The sequence below is a fragment of the Cherax quadricarinatus genome, chromosome 62 (genome assembly GCF_038502225.1).
Source record: "Cherax quadricarinatus isolate ZL_2023a chromosome 62, ASM3850222v1, whole genome shotgun sequence".
Taxonomy (NCBI): domain Eukaryota; kingdom Metazoa; phylum Arthropoda; class Malacostraca; order Decapoda; family Parastacidae; genus Cherax; species Cherax quadricarinatus.
The window spans coordinates 2,501,843-2,522,366 of NC_091353.1; the positions used below are offsets into that span (position 1 = coordinate 2,501,843).

General features: G+C 40.8%; 1 protein-coding gene across 1 annotated transcript in view; it reads right to left on the reverse strand.

Annotated features, from left to right (window-relative positions):
* The window catches only part of LOC128687119 (PCNA-interacting partner), an 89,435-nt gene that overhangs the window by 13,747 nt on the left and 55,164 nt on the right, over nt 1-20,524 (reverse strand). The window contains exon 10 of the mRNA XM_070098334.1: nt 173-295. Coding sequence (XP_069954435.1) covers nt 173-295 — 123 coding nt within the window. The remainder of the gene's footprint in view (nt 1-172; nt 296-20,524) is intronic.

Genomic DNA, 20,524 nt, shown 5'->3' on the forward strand with positions numbered 1-20,524 from the left:
TAGGTGCAACAAGATAATAAGACTAAGATACCTCTTAGGTAATGAACTTGGTGCAACAAGATAATAAGACTAAGATACCTCTTAGGTAATGAACTTGGTGCAACAAGATAATAAGACTAAGATACCTCTTAGGTAATGAACTTGGTGCAACAAGATAATAAGACTAAGATACCTCTCAGGTAATGAATTAGGTGCAGCTCCCAGACCGGTCTTCTTCAGAAGTCTCATTCGTAAGGAATCTTTTTCACCACTGTCTGTCACATCTTTAACTATATTTTCTACTTCAGCAGGAGATCTAGGAGAAAAAAAATTATGAAATGAATATCCAGTGTAGGAATGTGATGATACTGAAATTTTTGTAGTGATACCAAAGCCCAATTTTAGGCTAATAATGATACTGAAACTGATGTTTTTCAATATTTTGATTTTTAAAACTATGATAAATATGTTCAAAATACAGTGGACCCTCGGCTAACGCCTTTAATCCGTTCCAGAGAACTAGCCTTTAGCCAATTTTGCCTTGAGCCGAATTAATTTTCCCCACAAGAAATAATGGAAATCCAATTAATCCGTTCCAGACACCCAAAAGTATTAAACAAAATAATTTCTTTAACATGCAAAATACATTTCCCTATACAGAAAACAATGATACATGCACAATAAACAATACTTAAATGACACTTATCTTCACTGAGGACTTATTGATGAGTAATGAGATGGGAGGAGGGCAGAGGATGGAGGAGTTTACAATTTGGAAGGGGAATCCCCTTCCATGAAGACTTCAGGTAACAAGTCCTTTTCTTTGGTTACCTCCCTTCTTGGTTTTTTAATGCCACTATGACCAGCTTGAGAGTCACTGGACCACCCTCTACCACCATCACAACCACTACCACCCTCTACCACCATCACATCCACTACCACCCTCTACCACCATCACAACCACTACCACCCTCTACCACCATCACATCCACTACCACCCTCTACCACCATCACATCCACTACCACCCTCTACCATCATCACCACCACCCTATACCACTATCACTACCACCCTCTACCATCATCACCACCACCTTATACCACTATCACTACCACCCTCTACCACCATCAGATTTACTACCACCCTCTACCACCATCACATCCACTACCACCCTCTACCACCATCACTACCACCCTCTACCACCATCACTACCATCCTCTACCACCATCACTACCACCCTCTACCATCATCAATACCACCCTCTACCACCATCACATCCACTACCACCTTCTACCACCATCACATCCACTACCACCCTCTACCACCATCACATCCACTACCACCATCTACCACCATCACTACCACCCTCTGCCACCATCACTACCACCCTCTACCACCATCACTACCACCCTCTACCACCATCACTACCACCCTCTACCACCATCACATCCACTACCACCCTCTACCACCATCACTACCACCCTCTACCACCATCACATCCACTACCACCCTCTACCATCATCACCACCACCCTATACCACCATCACTACCACCCTCTACCACCATCACAACTACTACCACCTTCTACAACCAACACTACCACCACTTTCGTATTTTTCTACAAACTTTTTCTCAGATTCTATCGTGTTTCTCACATCCTTGACCAAAGGGCTGGCACTAGAAGCTTTCTTGGGGCGCTTGGTGGCTTATTTAGTAGTTACAAGCACTAAAAACAATGGAATAATACAAAATGTATCTCATGTATGCGTGGAATTGACCACAACGGCTTGTAAACAATGGCACACTGGCTATACACAGAGTTTTCAAGTGGCCGGGCCCACTCAGGCCGCGTGGATACGTTCGGGACGAAAGCCCTTAGCCGAGTTTTTTTGGCGTTGGCCGAGCCAATATTCTGACACCAAAGAGAGCGGTTAGCTGATTTTGGAGTTAGCCGATGCAGACTTTAGTCGAGGGTCCACTGTATAAGGAAATATTTATTTCTCAATAGATATTAAATAATCCAGGGAGGTTAAATTTTCAATAATTTAGTTTGAGGTTCCAATGTCAGTAGTCATTACTAATTCTAAGCATCCCAGTGGGGCTTACAAACTAATAAAATAAAACAAAATTTTTGAATATTATACTTAGTAATCTGATGAAAACAATCAGAAATCCTTCACATGCCACAACACCCTACAATCATTACAACATGCCACAACACCCTACAATCATTACAACATGCCACAACACCCTACAATCATTACAACATGCCACAACACCCTACAATCATTACAACATGCCACAACACCCTACAATCATTACAACATGCCACAACACCCTACAATCATTACAACATGCCACAACACCCTACAATCATTACAACATGCCACAACACCCTACAATCATTACAACATGCCACAACACCCTACAATCATTACAACATGCCACAACACCCTACAATCATTGCAACATGCTGCAACACCCTACAATCATTACAACATGCCACAACACCCTACAATCATTACAACATGCCACAACACACTACAACCATTACAACATGTCACAACACCCTACAATCATTACAACATGCCACAACACCCTACAATCATTACAACATGCCACAACACACTACAACCATTACAACATGCCACAACACCCTCCAACCCTTACAACATGCCACAACACCCTACAATTATTACAACATGCCACAACACCCTACAACCATTACAACATGCCACAACACCCTACAACTATTTCAACATGCCACAACACTCTACAACATGCCACAACACCCTACAACCATTACAACATGCCACAACACCCTACAACCATTACAACATGCCACAACACCCTACAACCCTTACAACATGCCACAACACCCTACAACCATTACAACATGCCACAACACCCTACAACATGCCACTACACACTTCAACCATTACAAAATGCCACAACACCCTACAACATGCCACAACACACTACAATCATTACAACATGCCACAACACCCTACAACCACTAACATGCCACAACACCCTACAACCATTACAACATGCCACAACACCCTACAACCACTAACATGCCACAACACCCTACAACCATTACAACATGCCACTACACACTACAATCATCACAACATGCCACAACACCCTACAACCATTACAACATGCCACAACACCCTACAACCATTACAATATGCCACTAAACACTACAACATGCCACAACACCCTACAACCATTACAACATGCCACTACACACTACAATCATTACATGCCACAACACCCTACAACCATTACAACACCCTACAACCATTAACATGCCACAACACCCTACAACCATTACAACATGCCACTACACCCTACAACCATTACAACATGCCACTACACCCTACAACTATTACAACATGCCACAATACCCTACAACCATTACAACATGCCACAACACCCTACAATCATTACATGCCACAACACCCTACAATCATTACAACATGCCACAACACCCTACAATCATTACATGCCACAACACCCTACAATCATTACAACATGCCACAACACCCTACAATCATTACAACATGCCACAACACCCTACAATCATTACAACATGCCACAACACCCTACAATCATTACAACATGCTACTACACCCTACAATCATTACAACATGCTACAACACACTACAATCATTACAACATGCTACAACACCCTACAATCATTACAACATGCCACAACACCCTACAATCATTACAACATGCCACATCACCCTACAATCATTACAACATGCCACAACACCCTACAACCATTACAACATGCCACAACACCCTACAACCATTACAACATGTCACAACACCCTACAATCATTACAACATGCTACAACACACTACAATCATTACAACATGCTACAACACCCTACAATCATTACAACATGCTACAACACACTACAATCATTACAACATGCCACAACACATTACAACCATTAACATGCCACAACACCCTACAATCATTACAACATGCTACTACACCCTACAATCATTACAACATGCTACTACACCCTACAATCATTACAACATGCTACAACACACTACAATCATTACAACATGCTACAACACCCTACAATCATTACAACATGCTACAACACACTACAATCATTACAACATGCCACAACACCCTACAATCATTACAACATGCTACAACACACTACAATCATTACAACATGCTACAACACACTACAACCATTATAACATGCCACAACACCCTACAACCATTACAATATGCCACTAAACACTACAACATGCCACAACACCCTACAACCATTACAACATGCCACTACACACTACAATCATTACATGCCACAACACCCTACAACCATTACAACACCCTACAACCATTAACATGCCACAACACCCTACAACCATTACAACATGCCACTACACCCTACAACCATTACAACATGCCACTACACCCTACAACTATTACAACATGCCACAATACCCTACAACCATTACAACATGCCACAACACCCTACAATCATTACATGCCACAACACCCTACAATCATTACAACATGCCACAACACCCTACAATCATTACATGCCACAACACACTACAACCATTACAACATGCCACAACACCCTACAACCATTGCAGCATGCTACTATACTCTACAGCCATCAACATGCTACAACACACTACAACCATTACAACATGCCACAACACCCTACAACCATTGCAGCATGCTACTATACTCTACAACCATCAACATGCTACAACACACTACAACCATTACAACATGCCACAACACCCTCCAACCATTGCAGCATGCTACTATACAACCATCAACATGCTACAACACACTACAACCATTACAACATGCCACAACAACCTACAACCATTGCAGCATGCTACTATACTCTACAGCCATCAACATGCCAAAACAACCTACAACCATTGCAGCATGCTACTATACTCTACAGCCATCAACATGCCAAAACAACCTACAACCATTACAACATGCCACAACACCCTACAACCATCAACATGCTACAACACACTACAACCATTACAACATGCCACAACACCCTACAACCATCAACATGCTACAACACACTACAACCATTACAACATGCTACAACACACTACAACCATTACAACATGCCACAACACCCTACAACCATCAACATGCTACAACACACTACAACCATTACAACATGCTACAACACACTACAACCATTACAACATGCCACAACACCCTACAACCATCAACATGCCACAACACACTACAACCATTACAACATGCTACAACACACTACAACCATTACAACATGCCACAACACCCTACAACCATCAACATGCTACAACACACTACAACCATTACAACATGCTACAACACACTACAACCATTACAACATGCCACAACACCCTACAACCATCAACATGCTACAACACACTACAACCATTACAACATGCCACAACACCCTACAACCATCAACATGCTACAACACACTACAACAATACACAAGTTCAAAGTTCGCTGGCTCACTTATGCGCAGATTTTTTTCAATAACTTTATTTTGATTTTTTATGAGATTTACACAAAATTTATGCAGAAACTTGTCTATTTTACTACCACAAAATATACACATATCTCTTATAAAAAGTTAAAATTTATCAAAAACTACGTAAATATACAATTACAAACTGTACATATTTCATTCACATGTGAGAGAAATGTAAACAAATGCAAAGATGCCATATTAACCCTTAAACGGTCCAAACAAATCGACGTTCAAATTCGTATTGCTACAAAAGTAGATCTATAACAAAAGTAGATCTATAACAAAAAAAAAAGTAGATAAAAGTTTTTTTTTACACATTTTCAAATGTAAAAAAAAAGATCTACATTTTTTTTACATGCTTTCATATGTTGAAAAAACGTATATATACGTTTGGACCATTTAAGGGTTAAATCATAAATAAATATGAATTTCTTTGTCACATTATCTTTTCATTTTTGATGTCTAGTGTTAATAATACATTTAACATGTACAGTGCTTTATATCATATAAGACAATGTTGATGTAGGTACTGACAGACAGACGATTCATCTTGTAAACAGACGATGCAAACTTAAGGCATCAATAAATACAATACAGTACTGTAGATGTATTTTCTCTCTCTTATGATTTTCTTAATAACATTTTCTTTTCTCTAGCTTACTTTATTTTAAGAATACAGTATTTAACCCTTAAACTGTCCAAACGTAGATCTACGTTCACGTGTGTAGCACTCCAAACGTAGATCTACATTTGGACAGTTTAAGGGTTAATACATATAGCATGCATAATCGACTGTTTATGTTATCAATAAGGATTCAGGTCAACAGTAGCCCATTAGAAAAGTCTGTGGGGAGTTGAAAGTTATATGCTGATTTTCATCTGTGCTGGGGTCAGTGCCTGTTGCGGCCCCCTACCAAACTAGCGGTTAAATGGTTAACCTGCCGGCCGGCAGTACCACTGGGTACGTCATCAAACTCAATGTGGGGACTGCTGAGCCGGCCTTAGCAGCAGTACCTCAACACCTCACGGTACGCAACTACGCAGTAGTTACCAGAACACCTAATCGTACACATCTACTGGCAGTAGAGTATTCTACTGGCGTTAGAGGAAGAGCTCACCGCAGCTCGCTGAGTCTGTTGGCCTCAGTTACTTGACGGCCGCATTCAGTGAGCTTGCAGCATGGTGTTCTGCAAGCAGGATTAACCGAACCTCCTTGCGGTGTGTCAACCGGCTTTGGAGAGTATTTACAGGACTACCGGTGATGTCTGCGGACTTGCCGCCTACGCTGGTCAACTGTGGGCCGGAGTCATCTGATGCTGTTACATGAAGAAAAGGTTGGAGTGTTACACTGAACTGGGCTAGGACCGTAGTGTGACACTTAGGGAAGTATGATGGAGTGGAACACTGAGATGTGCTACAGGAACGTAGTGGAACACTGAGAAGAAAAGGGTGTCGTGTGACACTGAAGATGGCCTGGTTGTAGTGTACATTGAATAGTATCATGTGACTGGCCTCTCGAAAGATGCTATGTCGATAGTGAGTGTGTTGCAGAGACAAGGGTGTCAAGTGTGACACAGTCGAGAAAGGGTGTGGATGACGCAGAGAAAAGGGTGTCGTGTGACACGGAGAGCTGGAGTGTCTGGTGACACAGAGAAAAGGGAGTCAAGGGACACGGTTGTGAAGGAGTGTCATCACACGGCGAAAAGGGTGTTGTCGAGTGACACGGTGGAGAAGGAGCGTCACAACTCGAATAAGTGTCGTGTGGGACACAGAGCATCATTATAAGTGTCGTGTGGGACACGGAGTTGATCATAATTTATTATACAAATGTTATTTATAATTTATTATTTTAGCATAGATATATATATTATTATTTTAAGATGCTAATAATTTATTATTGTAACATGTATATACAGTGGACCCCCGGTTAACGATATTTTTTCACTCCAGAAGTATGTTCAGGTGCCAGTACTGACCGAATTTGTTCCCATAAGAAATATTGTGAAGTGGATTAGTCCATTTCAGACCCCCAAACATACACGTACAAACGCACTTACATAAATACACTTACATAATTGGTAACATTCGGAGGTAATCGTTATGCGGGGGTCCACTGTATATTTTAAATACCTCTAGACCAAAGATAGTTGATTTTTTTATATAATATTAAAGATTAATTTATTTTAAGGTGTATTTATGTATCCCGAACTCTTTATTACAAAATGAGTAAACCTACCATCTTTAAAAATAACTTTTTTTGTAATAGTGCCCCTAACCCCCATGTTGTTCAAGGGTCAACTGTATAACATGTCATTATACTCCACAATCATTTCAACATGTCACTACACTCTGCAATCATTTCCACATGTCACTACACTCAACAATCATTTCAACATGTCACTATGCCTCACTTCAAAACAACAGATATTAGTGCCAAGAAAAAAATACGCCCACATACCATCAATACGATGACATTCACCTTTGCAAATGTACAGGGTCTGAAGCCAGAAACGAACAACAAAATACCTTCCATCCATGGACTGCTTACAGAGTCAAACACAATGTTCACAGTTTTCAGAGAGACCCACATAAAGGATCACTTTGACAATGAAATATGGATCCCGGGTTATAACCTATACAGATGCATCAGAGTGAACAGGCAAAAGGGAGGGGGGGTTGGCCTGTATATTACAGAGTCACTGATATACTCAGAACTACTGTACACCTCACATGATGATGTTGATGTTTTGGCAGTAAAGATCGAGAACCAAAACTTGGTCAATGTGGCTGTATACAAGCCTCCAGGTGCAACTTCCCAACAATTCCAGGAACAGCATTTGAAAACAGACCACTGTCTGGAAAATCTTCCAGCTCTTGCCCCAAACATCTTGCTCCTGGGATATTTCAACCTAAGCCACCTAAAATGGAGGAATGTAGCAAATAATGCAGTAGCAGAGATAACCCTAGGAGGCAGCTCAGATGAAAACTCACACACACAAGCTTTTAAATTTCTGCACCAAATTCAACTTAAACCAACAAGATTGGAGAATACACTGGACCTCATCTTCACTAACAATGATGATCTGATACGAAATAATGCCATATCAAAACCAATATAGTCAGATCACAAGACAGCAAAGAACTACAGACAAATAGCACTAACATCCCAAATCATAAAAATCTTAGAAAGAGTTCTAAGAAGCAAGATCACCACTCATCTAGATACCCATCAATTACACAACCCAGGGCAACATGAGTTTAGAGCAGGTCGCTCCTGCATGTCCCAGCTACTGGACCATTATGACAAGGTCCTGGATGCTCTAGAAAACAAACAAAATGCAGATGTAGTAATATACATAGACTTTGTGAAACCCTTTGACAAGTGTGAGCATGGTGTAATAGTGCACCAAATGCATGATAGGGAAATAACGGGAAAAGTTGGTAGATGGATCTATAATTTCCTAACAAATAGAATACAAATAGTAGTAGTAAAGTCTGAGGCGGCTACTGTGAAAAGATTTGTTCCACAAGGTGCAGTACTTGCTTCCATCCTGTTCCTCATCCTCATATCTGACATAGACAGGAATGTAAGCCACAGCACTGTCTTTTCCATTGAAGACACTGCAAGATTCTAGGCAAACATCAACCAAATCATTAAATGGGCCGCAGAAAACAATTAAAGTTCAATGATGAGAAATTTCAACTACTCGGACATGGAAAACGTGAGGAAATTAAAACTACATGTATATTGGAGTATAAAACAAATTCCAAAGACACGATAGAGCAAAAAACTAATGTAAAAGACCTGGGAGTCATCATGTCAGAGGATCTCACCTTCAAAGACCACAAAATTGTATCAATTGCATCTGCTAGAAAAAATGACAGGATGGATAATGAGAACCTGCAAAACTAGGGATGCCAAACCCATGATGACACTCTTCAGGTCACTTGTTCTATCTAGGCTGGAATATTGCTGCACACTAACAGCACCTTTCAAGGCAGGTGAAACTGCTGACCTAGAAAATGTACAGAGAACCTTCACGGCACACATAAGTTCAATAAAACACCTAAATTACTGGGAAAGCTTGAAGTTCCTCAACCTGTGCTCCCTAGAATTCAGGTGGGAGAAATACACGATTATATACACTTGGAAAATCCTAAGAGAAGATTACTAACACCCAGGTACCTATTTGCTGCTAGGTGAACAGGACAACAGTTGTAAGGAAACGTGTCGAAATGTTTCCACCCGCCGGGAATCGAACCCTGGCCCTCCGTGTGTGAAGCGGGAGCTTTAGCCACCAGGCCACTGGGCCACCAGGATCAGTATACCAAATTTGGATGTGAAAATCACTCCCTATGCAAGCAAAAGACTCGTAAGATGCTGCAACATCCCCCATATGAAAAGCAGGGCTGCCACTGGCACGATAAGAAACAACACAATAAGTGTCAGGGGGTCAAGACTATCCAACTGCCTCCCAGCATACATAAGGAAGATTACCAATAGACGCCTGGCTATCTTCAAGAAGGCATTGGGCAGGAACTTAAAGTCAGTACCTGAGCAGCCAGGCTGTAGTTTGTACGTCAGTTTACATGCGGCCAAAAGTAACAGCCTGGTAGATCAGGCCCTGATCCACCATGGGGCCTAGTCACAGGCCAGGCCGCAGAGATGTTGACCCCCAAAACTCTCTCCAGGTATACTCTACAATCATTTCAACATGTCACAACACTCTACAATCATTACAACACTATACAACTACAACATACAACACTATACAGCCACTACAACATGCTACAACACCATACAAGCACTACAACATGCTACAACACTATACAGCCACTACAACATGCTACAACACTATACAGCCACTACAACATGCTACAACACTATACAAGCACAACAACATGCTACAACACTATACAAGCACTACAACATGCTACAACACTATACAAGCACTACAACATGTTACAACACTATACAAACACTACAACATGCTACAACACTATACAAGCACTACAACATGCTACAACACTATACAAGCACTACAACATGCTACAACACTATACAGCCACTACAACATGCTACAACACTATACAGCCACTACAACATGCTACAACACTATACAAGCACAACAACATGCTACAACACTATACAAGCACTACAACATGCTACAACACTATACAAGCACTACAACATGTTACAACACTATACAAGCACTACAACATGCTACAACACTATACAAGCACTACAACATGCTACAACACTATACAAGCACTACAACATGCTACAACACTATACAGCCACTACAACATGCTACAACACTATACAACCACTACAACATGCTACAACACTATACAAGCACTACAACATGCTACAACACTATACAAGGACTACAACATGCTGCAACACTATACAAGCACTACAACATGCTACAACACTATACAACCACTACAACATGCTACAACACTATACAGGCACTACAACATGCTACAACACTATACAACCACTACAACATGCTACAACACTATACAAGCACTACAACATGCTACAACACTATACAAGCACTACAACATGCTACAACACTATACAAGCACTACAACATGCTACAACACTATACAAGCACTACAACACTATACAACCACTACAACATGCTACATCACTATACAAGCACTACAACATGCTACAACACTATACAAGCACTACAACATGCTACAACACTATACAACCACTACAACATGCTACAACACTATGCAGCCACTTACCTGGAGAGAGTTCCGGGGGTCAACGCCCCCGCGGCCCGGTCTGTGACCAGGCCTCCTGGTGGATCAGAGCCTGATCAACCAGGCTGTTACTGCTGGCTGCACGCAAACCAGCGTAGGAGCCACAGCCCGGCTGGTCAGGAACCGACTTTAGGTGCTTGTCCAGTGCCAGCTTGAAGACTGCCAGGGGTCTGTTGGTAATCCCCCCTTATGTATGCTGGGAGGCAGTTGAACAGTCTCGGGCCCCTGACACTTATTGTATGGTCTCTTAACGTGCTAGTGACACCCCTGCTTTTCATTGGAGGGATGTTGCATCGTCTGCCAAGTCTTTTGCTTTCGTAGTGAGTGATTTTCGTGTGCAAGTTCGGTACTAGTCCATCTAGGATTTTCCAGGTGTATATAATCATGTATCTCTCCTGCCTGTGTTCCAAGTGACCTGAAGAGTGTCATCATGGGCTTGGCATCCCTAGTTTTGAAGGTTCTCATTATCCATCCTGTCATTTTTCTAGCAGATGCGATTGATACAATGTTATGGTCCTTGAAGGTGAAATCCTCCGACATGATCACTCCCAGGTCTTTGACGTTGGTGTTTCGCTCTATTTTGTGGCCAGAATTTGTTTTGTACTCTGATGAAGATTTAATTTCCTCGTGTTTACCATATCTGAGTAATTGAAATTTCTCATCGTTGAACTTCATATTGTTTTCTGCAGCCCACTGAAAGATTTGGTTGATGTCTGCCTGGAGCCTTGCAGTGTCTGCAATGGAAGACACTGTCATGCAGATTCGGGTGTCATCTGCAAAGGAAGACACGGTGCTGTGGCTGACATCCTTGTCTATGTCAGATATGAGGATGAGGAACAAGATGGGAACGAGTACTGTGCCTTGTGGAACAGAGCTTTTCACCGTAGCTGCCTCGGACTTTACTCTGTTGACTACTACTCTCTGTGTTCTGTTAGTGAGGAAATTATAGATCCATCGACTGACTTTTCCTGTTATTCCTTTAGCATGCATTTTGTGCGCTATTACGCCATGGTCACACTTGCCGAAGGCTTTTGCAAAGTCTGTATATACTACATCTGCATTCTTTTTGTCTTCTAGTGCATCTAGGACCTTGTCGTAGTGATCCAATAGTTGAGACAAACAGGAGCGACCTGTTCTAAACCCACGTTGCCCTGGGTTGTGTAACTGATGGGTTTCTAGATGGGTGGTGATCTTGCTTCTTAGGACCCTTTCAAAGATTTTTATGATATGGGATGTTAGTGCTATTGGTCTGTAGTTCTTTGCTGTTGCTTTACTGCCCCCTGTGTGGAGTGGGGCTATGTCTGTTGTTTTTAGTAACTGTGGGACGACCCCCGTGTCCATGCTTCCCTCTCCATAGGATGGTAAAGGCTCGTGATAGGGGCTTCTTGCAGTTCTTGATGAACACGGAGTTCCATGAGTCTGGCCCTGTGGCAGAGTGCATGGGCATGTCATTTACCGCCTGTTCGAAGTCATTTGGCATCAGGATAACATCATATAGGCTTGTGTTAACCAAATTCTGTGGCTCTCTCATAAAAAATTCATTTTGATCTTCGACTCTCAGTCTGGTTAGCGGCTTGCTAAAAACTGAGTCATATTGGGACTTGAGTAGCTCACTCATTTCCTTGCTGTCATCTGTGTAGGACCCATCTTGTTTAAGTAGGGGCCCAATACTGGATGTTGTTTTCGACTTTGATTTGGCATAGGAGAAGAAATACTTTGGGTTTCTTTCGATTTCATTTATGGCTTTTAGTTCTTCCTGCAATTCCTGACTCCTATAAGATTCCTTTAGCTTAAGTTCGATGCTTGCTATTTCTCTGACCAGTGTCTCCCTACGCATTTCAGATATATTGACCTCTTTTAGCCGCTCTGTTATTCTTTTCCGTCGCCTGTAAAGGGAGCGCCTGTCTCTTTCTATTTTACATCTACTCCTCCTTTTTCTTAGAGGAATAAGCCTTGTGCATACATCGAGTGCCACCAAGTTAATCTGTTCTAAGCATAAGTTGGGGTCTGTGTTGCTTAGTATATCTTCCCAGCTTATATCGGTTAGGACTTGGTTAACTTGGTCCCACTTTATGTTTTTGTTATTGAAGTTGAATTTGGTGAATGCTCCCTCATGACTAATCTCATTATGTTGGTCTGGGGCTCCGCGCATACATGTCTGAACCTCAATTATGTTGTGATCTGAGTATATTGTTTTTGATATGGTGACATTTCGTATCAGATCATCATTGTTAGTGAAGATGAGGTCTAGTGTATTCTCCAGTCTAGTAGGCTCTATTATTTGCTGGTTTAAATTGAATTTTGTGCAGAGATTTTAAAGCTCATGTGAGTGCGAGTTTTCATCAGAGCTGCCTCCTGGTGTTATTACTGCAACAATATTATTTTCTATATTCCTCCATTTTAGGTGCCTTAAGTTGAAATCCCCCAGGAGCAAGATGTTGGGTGCAGGAGCTGGAAGATTTTAAAGACAGTGGTTAATATTTAACAGCTGTTCCTGGAATTGCTGGGATGTTGTATCCGGAGGCTTGTAGACTACCACAATGACTAGGTTTTGGTTCTCGATCTTTACTGCTAAAACTTCCACTACATCATTTGAGGCATTAAGCAGTTCTGTGCAAACAAGTGACTCTGCAATGTACAGGCCAACCCCCCCCCCTTTTGCCTGTTCAATCTGTCACATCTGTATAGGTTGTAACCTGGGATCCATATTTCGTTGTCCAAGTGATCCTTTATGTGGGTCTCAGTGAAAGCCGCGAACATTGCCTTTGCCTCTGCAAGCAGTCCACGGATGAAAGGTATTTTGTTGTTTGTTGCTGGCTTTAGACCCTGTATATTTGCAAAGAAGAATGTCATCGGACTGGTGGTATTGTTGGTACTGGGGGGGGGGATTTTTTTTCCGGCATTAGTATCTGTATCTGTTGGTTTGGAGTGGAGGCCATCGACTGTGGTTACACTCCAGGAATGACTGGATTTGGTGTACGATTTCTGGCATTTCCTGCCAGTTTTTTTTTCCTTTCTGGCACTAAAAAACCTCTCCCTCTTGAGTGGCTGTGGCTACCCAGGTTTTCCCATGGCCTGGATGTTTTGTATCTTTTTGTCCCCTTTAGATGGTGTGCCATGCTACAACACTATACAACCACTACAACATGCTACAACACTATACAGCCACTACAACATGCTACAACACTATACAAGCACTACAACATGCTACAACACTATACAACCACTACAACATGCTACAACACTATACAACCACTACAACATGCTACAACACTATACAGCCACTACAACATGCTACAACACTATACAAGCACTACAACATGCTACAACAATATACAAGCACTACAACATGCTACAACACTATACAGCCACTACAACATGCTACAACATTATACAACAACTACAACATGCTACAACACTATACAGCCACTACAACATGCTACAACACTATACAGCCACTACATGCTACAACACTATACAACCACTACAACATGCTACAACACTATACAGCCACTACAACATGCTACAACACTATACAAGCACTACAACATGCTACAACACTATACAACCACTACAACATGCTACAACACTATACAACCACTACAACATCCTACAACACTATACAGCCACTACAACATGCTACAACACTATACAAGCACTACAACATGCTACAACAATATACAAGCACTACAACATGCTACAACACTATACAGCCACTACAACATGCTACAACATTATACAACAACTACAACATGCTACAACACTATACAGCCGCTACAACATGCTACAACACTATACAGCCGCTACAACATGCAACAACACTATACAACCACCACAACATGCTACAACACTATACAACCACTACAACATGCTACAACACTATACAGCTGCTACAACATGCTACAACACTATACAACTACTACAACATGCTACAACACTATACAAGCACTACAACATGCTACAACATTATACAATCACTACAACATGCTACAACACTATACAAGCACAACATGCTACAACACTATACAAGCACTACAACATGCTACAACACTATACAAGCACTACAACATGCTACAACACTATACAAGCACTACAACATGCTACAACACTATACAAGCACTACAACATGCTACAACACTATACAAGCACTACAACATGCTACAACACTATGCAAGCCCTACAACATGCTACAACACTGTACAAGCACTACAACATGCTACAACACTATACAATCACTACAACATGCTACAACACTATACAAGCGCTACAACATGCTACAACACTATACAACCACTACAACATGCTACAACACTATGCAAGCACTACAACATGCTACAACACTATACAAGCACTACAACATGCTACAACACTATACAAGCACTACAACATGCTACAACACTATACAAGCACAACATGCTACAACACTATACAAGCACTACAACATCCTACAACACTATACAACCACCACAACATGCTACAACACTATACAACTACTACAACATGTTACAACACTATACAGCTGCTACAACATGCTACAACACTATACAACTACAACATGCTACAACACTATGCAAGCACTACAACATGCTACAACACTGTACAAGCACTACAACATGCTACAACACTATACAATCACTACAACATGCTACAACACTATACAAGCACTACAACATGCTACAACACTATACAAGCACTACAACATGCTACAACACTATACAAGCACTACAACATGCTACAACACTATACAAGCACTACAACATGCTACAACATTATACAAGCACTACAACATGCTACAACACTATACAAGCACAACATGCTACAACACTATACAAGCACTACAACATGCTACAACACTATACAACCACTACAACATGCTACAACACTATACAACCACTACAACATGCTACAACACTATACAGCCACTACAACATGCTACAACACTATACAAGCACTACAACATGCTACAACAATATACAAGCACTACAACATGCTACAACACTATACAGCCACTACAACATGCTACAACATTATACAACAACTACAACATGCTACAACACTATACAGCCACTACAACATGCTACAACACTATACAGCCACTACAACATGCTACAACACTATACAAGCACTACAACATGCTACAACACTATACAACCACTACAACATGCTACAACACTATACAACCACTACAACATGCTACAACACTATACAGCCACTACAACATGCTACAACACTATACAAGCACTACAACATGCTACAACAATATACAAGCACTACAACATGCTACAACACTATACAGCCACTACAACATGCTACAACATTATACAACAACTACAACATGCTACAACACTATACAGCCGCTACAACATGCTACAACACTATACAGCCGCTACAACATGCAACAACACTATACAACCACCACAACATGCTACAACACTATACAACCACTACAACATGCTACAACACTATACAGCTGCTACAACATGCTACAACACTATACAACTACTACAACATGCTACAACACTATACAAGCACTACAACATGCTACAACATTATACAATCACTACAACATGCTACAACACTATACAAGCACAACATGCTACAACACTATACAAGCACTACAACATGCTACAACACTATACAAGCACTACAACATGCTACAACACTATACAAGCACTACAACATGCTACAACACTATACAAGCTCTACAACATGCTACAACACTATACAAGCACTACAACATGCTACAACACTATGCAAGCCCTACAACATGCTACAACACTGTACAAGCACTACAACATGCTACAACACTATACAATCACTACAACATGCTACAACACTATACAAGCACTACAACATGCTACAACACTATACAACCACTACAACATGCTACAACACTATGCAAGCACTACAACATGCTACAACACTATACAAGCACTACAACATGCTACAACATTATACAAGCACTACAACATGCTACAACACTATACAAGCACAACATGCTACAACACTATACAAGCACTACAACATGCTACAACACTATACAACCACCACAACATGCTACAACACTATACAACTATTACAACATGCTACAACACTATACAGCCGCTACAACATGCTACAACACTATACAACTACAACATGCTACAACACTATGCAAGCACTACAACATGCTACAACACTGTACAAGCACTACAACATGCTACAACACTATACAATCACTACAACATGCTACAACACTATACAAGCACTACAACATGCTACAACACTATACAAGCACTACAACATGCTACAACACTATACAAGCACTACAACATGCTACAACACTATACAAGCACTACAACATGCTACAACATTATACAAGCACTACAACATGCTACAACACTATACAAGCACAACATGCTACAACACTATACAATCACTACAACATGCTACAACACTATACAAGCACTACAACATGCTACAACACTATACAAGCACTACAACATGCTACAACACTATACAAGCACTACAACATGCTACAACACTATACAAGCACTACAACATGCTACAACACTATACAAGCACTACAACATGCTACAACACTATGCAAGCACTACAATATGCTACAACACTGTACAAGCACTACAACATGCTACAACACTATACAAGCACTACAACATGCTACAACACTATACAAGCACTACAACATGCTACAACACTATACAAGCACTACAACATGCTACAACACTATACAACCTCTACAACGTGCTACAACACTATACAACCTCTACAACAAGCTACAACACTGTACAAGCACTACAACATGCTACAACACTATACAAGCACTACAACATGCTACAACACTATAAAAGCACTACAACATGCTACAACACTATACAACCTCTACAACATGCTACAACACTATGCAAGCACTACATGCTACAACACTATACAAGCACTACAACATGCTACAACACTATACAAGCACTACAACATGCTACAACACTATACAAGCACAACATGCTACCACACTATGCAACCACTACAACATGCTACAACACTATACAGCCGCTGCAACATGCTACAACACTATACAACTACTACAACATGCTACAACACTATAGAAGCACTACAACATGCTACAACATCATACAAGCACTACAACATGCTACAACACTATACAAGCACATGCTACAACACTGTACAAGCACTACAGCATGCTACAACACTATACAAGCACTACAACATGCTACAACACTATACAAGCACTACAACATGCTACAACACTATTCAAGCACTACAACATGCTAGAACACTATACAAGCACTACAACATGCTACAACACTATACAAGCACTTCAACATGCTACAACACTATACAACCACTACAACATGCTACAACACTATACAACCACTACAACATGCTACAACACTGTACAACTACTACAACATGCTACAACACTATACAACTACTACAACATGCTACAACACTATACAACCACTACAACATGCTACAACACTATACAACTACTACCACATGCTACAACACTGTACAACTACTACAACATGCTACAACACTATACAACTACTACAACATGCTACAACACTATACAACCACTACAACATGCTACAACACTATACAACTACTACAACATGCTACACTATACAACCACTACGACATGCTACAACACTATACAGCCACTACAACATGCTACAACACTATACAAGCACTACAACATGCTACAACACTGTACAGCCACTACAACATGCTACAACACTATACAAGCACTACAACATGCTACAACACTATACAGCCACTACAACATGCTACAACACTATACAACCACTACAACATGCTACAACACTACAACATGCTACAACACTATACAACCACTACAACATGCTACAACACTATACAACTACTACAACATGCTACAACACTATACAAGCACTACAACATGCTACAACACTATACAGCCACTACAACATGCTGCAACACTATACAGCCACTACAACATGCTACAACACTATACCACCACTACAACATGCTACAACACTATACAGCCACTACAACATGCTACAACACTATACAGCCGCTACAACATGCTACAACACTATACAACCACTACAACATGCTACAACACTATACAAGCACTACAATGATGCTACAACACTATACAGCCACTACAACATGCTACAACACTATACAGCTGCTACAACATGCTACAACACTATACAACCACTACAGCATGCTACAACACTATACAAGCACTACAACATGCTACAACACTATACAAGCACTACAACATGCTACCACACTATACAACCACTACAACATGCTACAACACTATACAAGCACTACAACATGCTACAACACTATACAACCACTACAACATGCTACAACACCATACAAGCACTACAACATGCTACAACACTATACAGCCACTACAACATGCAACAACACTATATAAGCACTACAACATGCTACAACACTATACAAGCACTACAACATGCTACAACACTATACAAGCACTACAACATGCTAAAACACTATACAAGCACTACAATATGCTACAACACTATACAGCCACTACAACATGCAACAACACTATATAAGCACTACAACATGCTACAACACTATACAGCCACTACAACACTATACAACCATTACAACATGCTACAACACTATACAACCACTACATGCTACAACACTATACAAGCACTACAACATGCTACAACACTATACAAGCACTACAACATGCTACAACACTATACAGCCACAACACTATACAACCACTACATGCTACAACACTATACAAGCACTACAACATGCTACAACACTATACAGCCGCTACAACACTATACAACCACTACAACATGCTACAACACTATACATGCACTACAATATGCTACAACACTATACAACTACTACAACATGCTACAACACTATACAGCCACTACAACATGCTACAACACTATACAACCACTACAACATGCTACAACACTATACAGCCACTACAACATGCTACAACACTATACAACCACTACAACATGCTACAACACTATACAGCCACTACAACATGCTACAACACTATACAACCACTACAACATGCTACAACACTATACAGCCACTACAACATGCTACAACACTATACAGCCACTACAACATGCTACAACACTATACAGCTGCTACAACATGCTACACTATACAACCACTACAACATGCTACAACACTATACAAGCA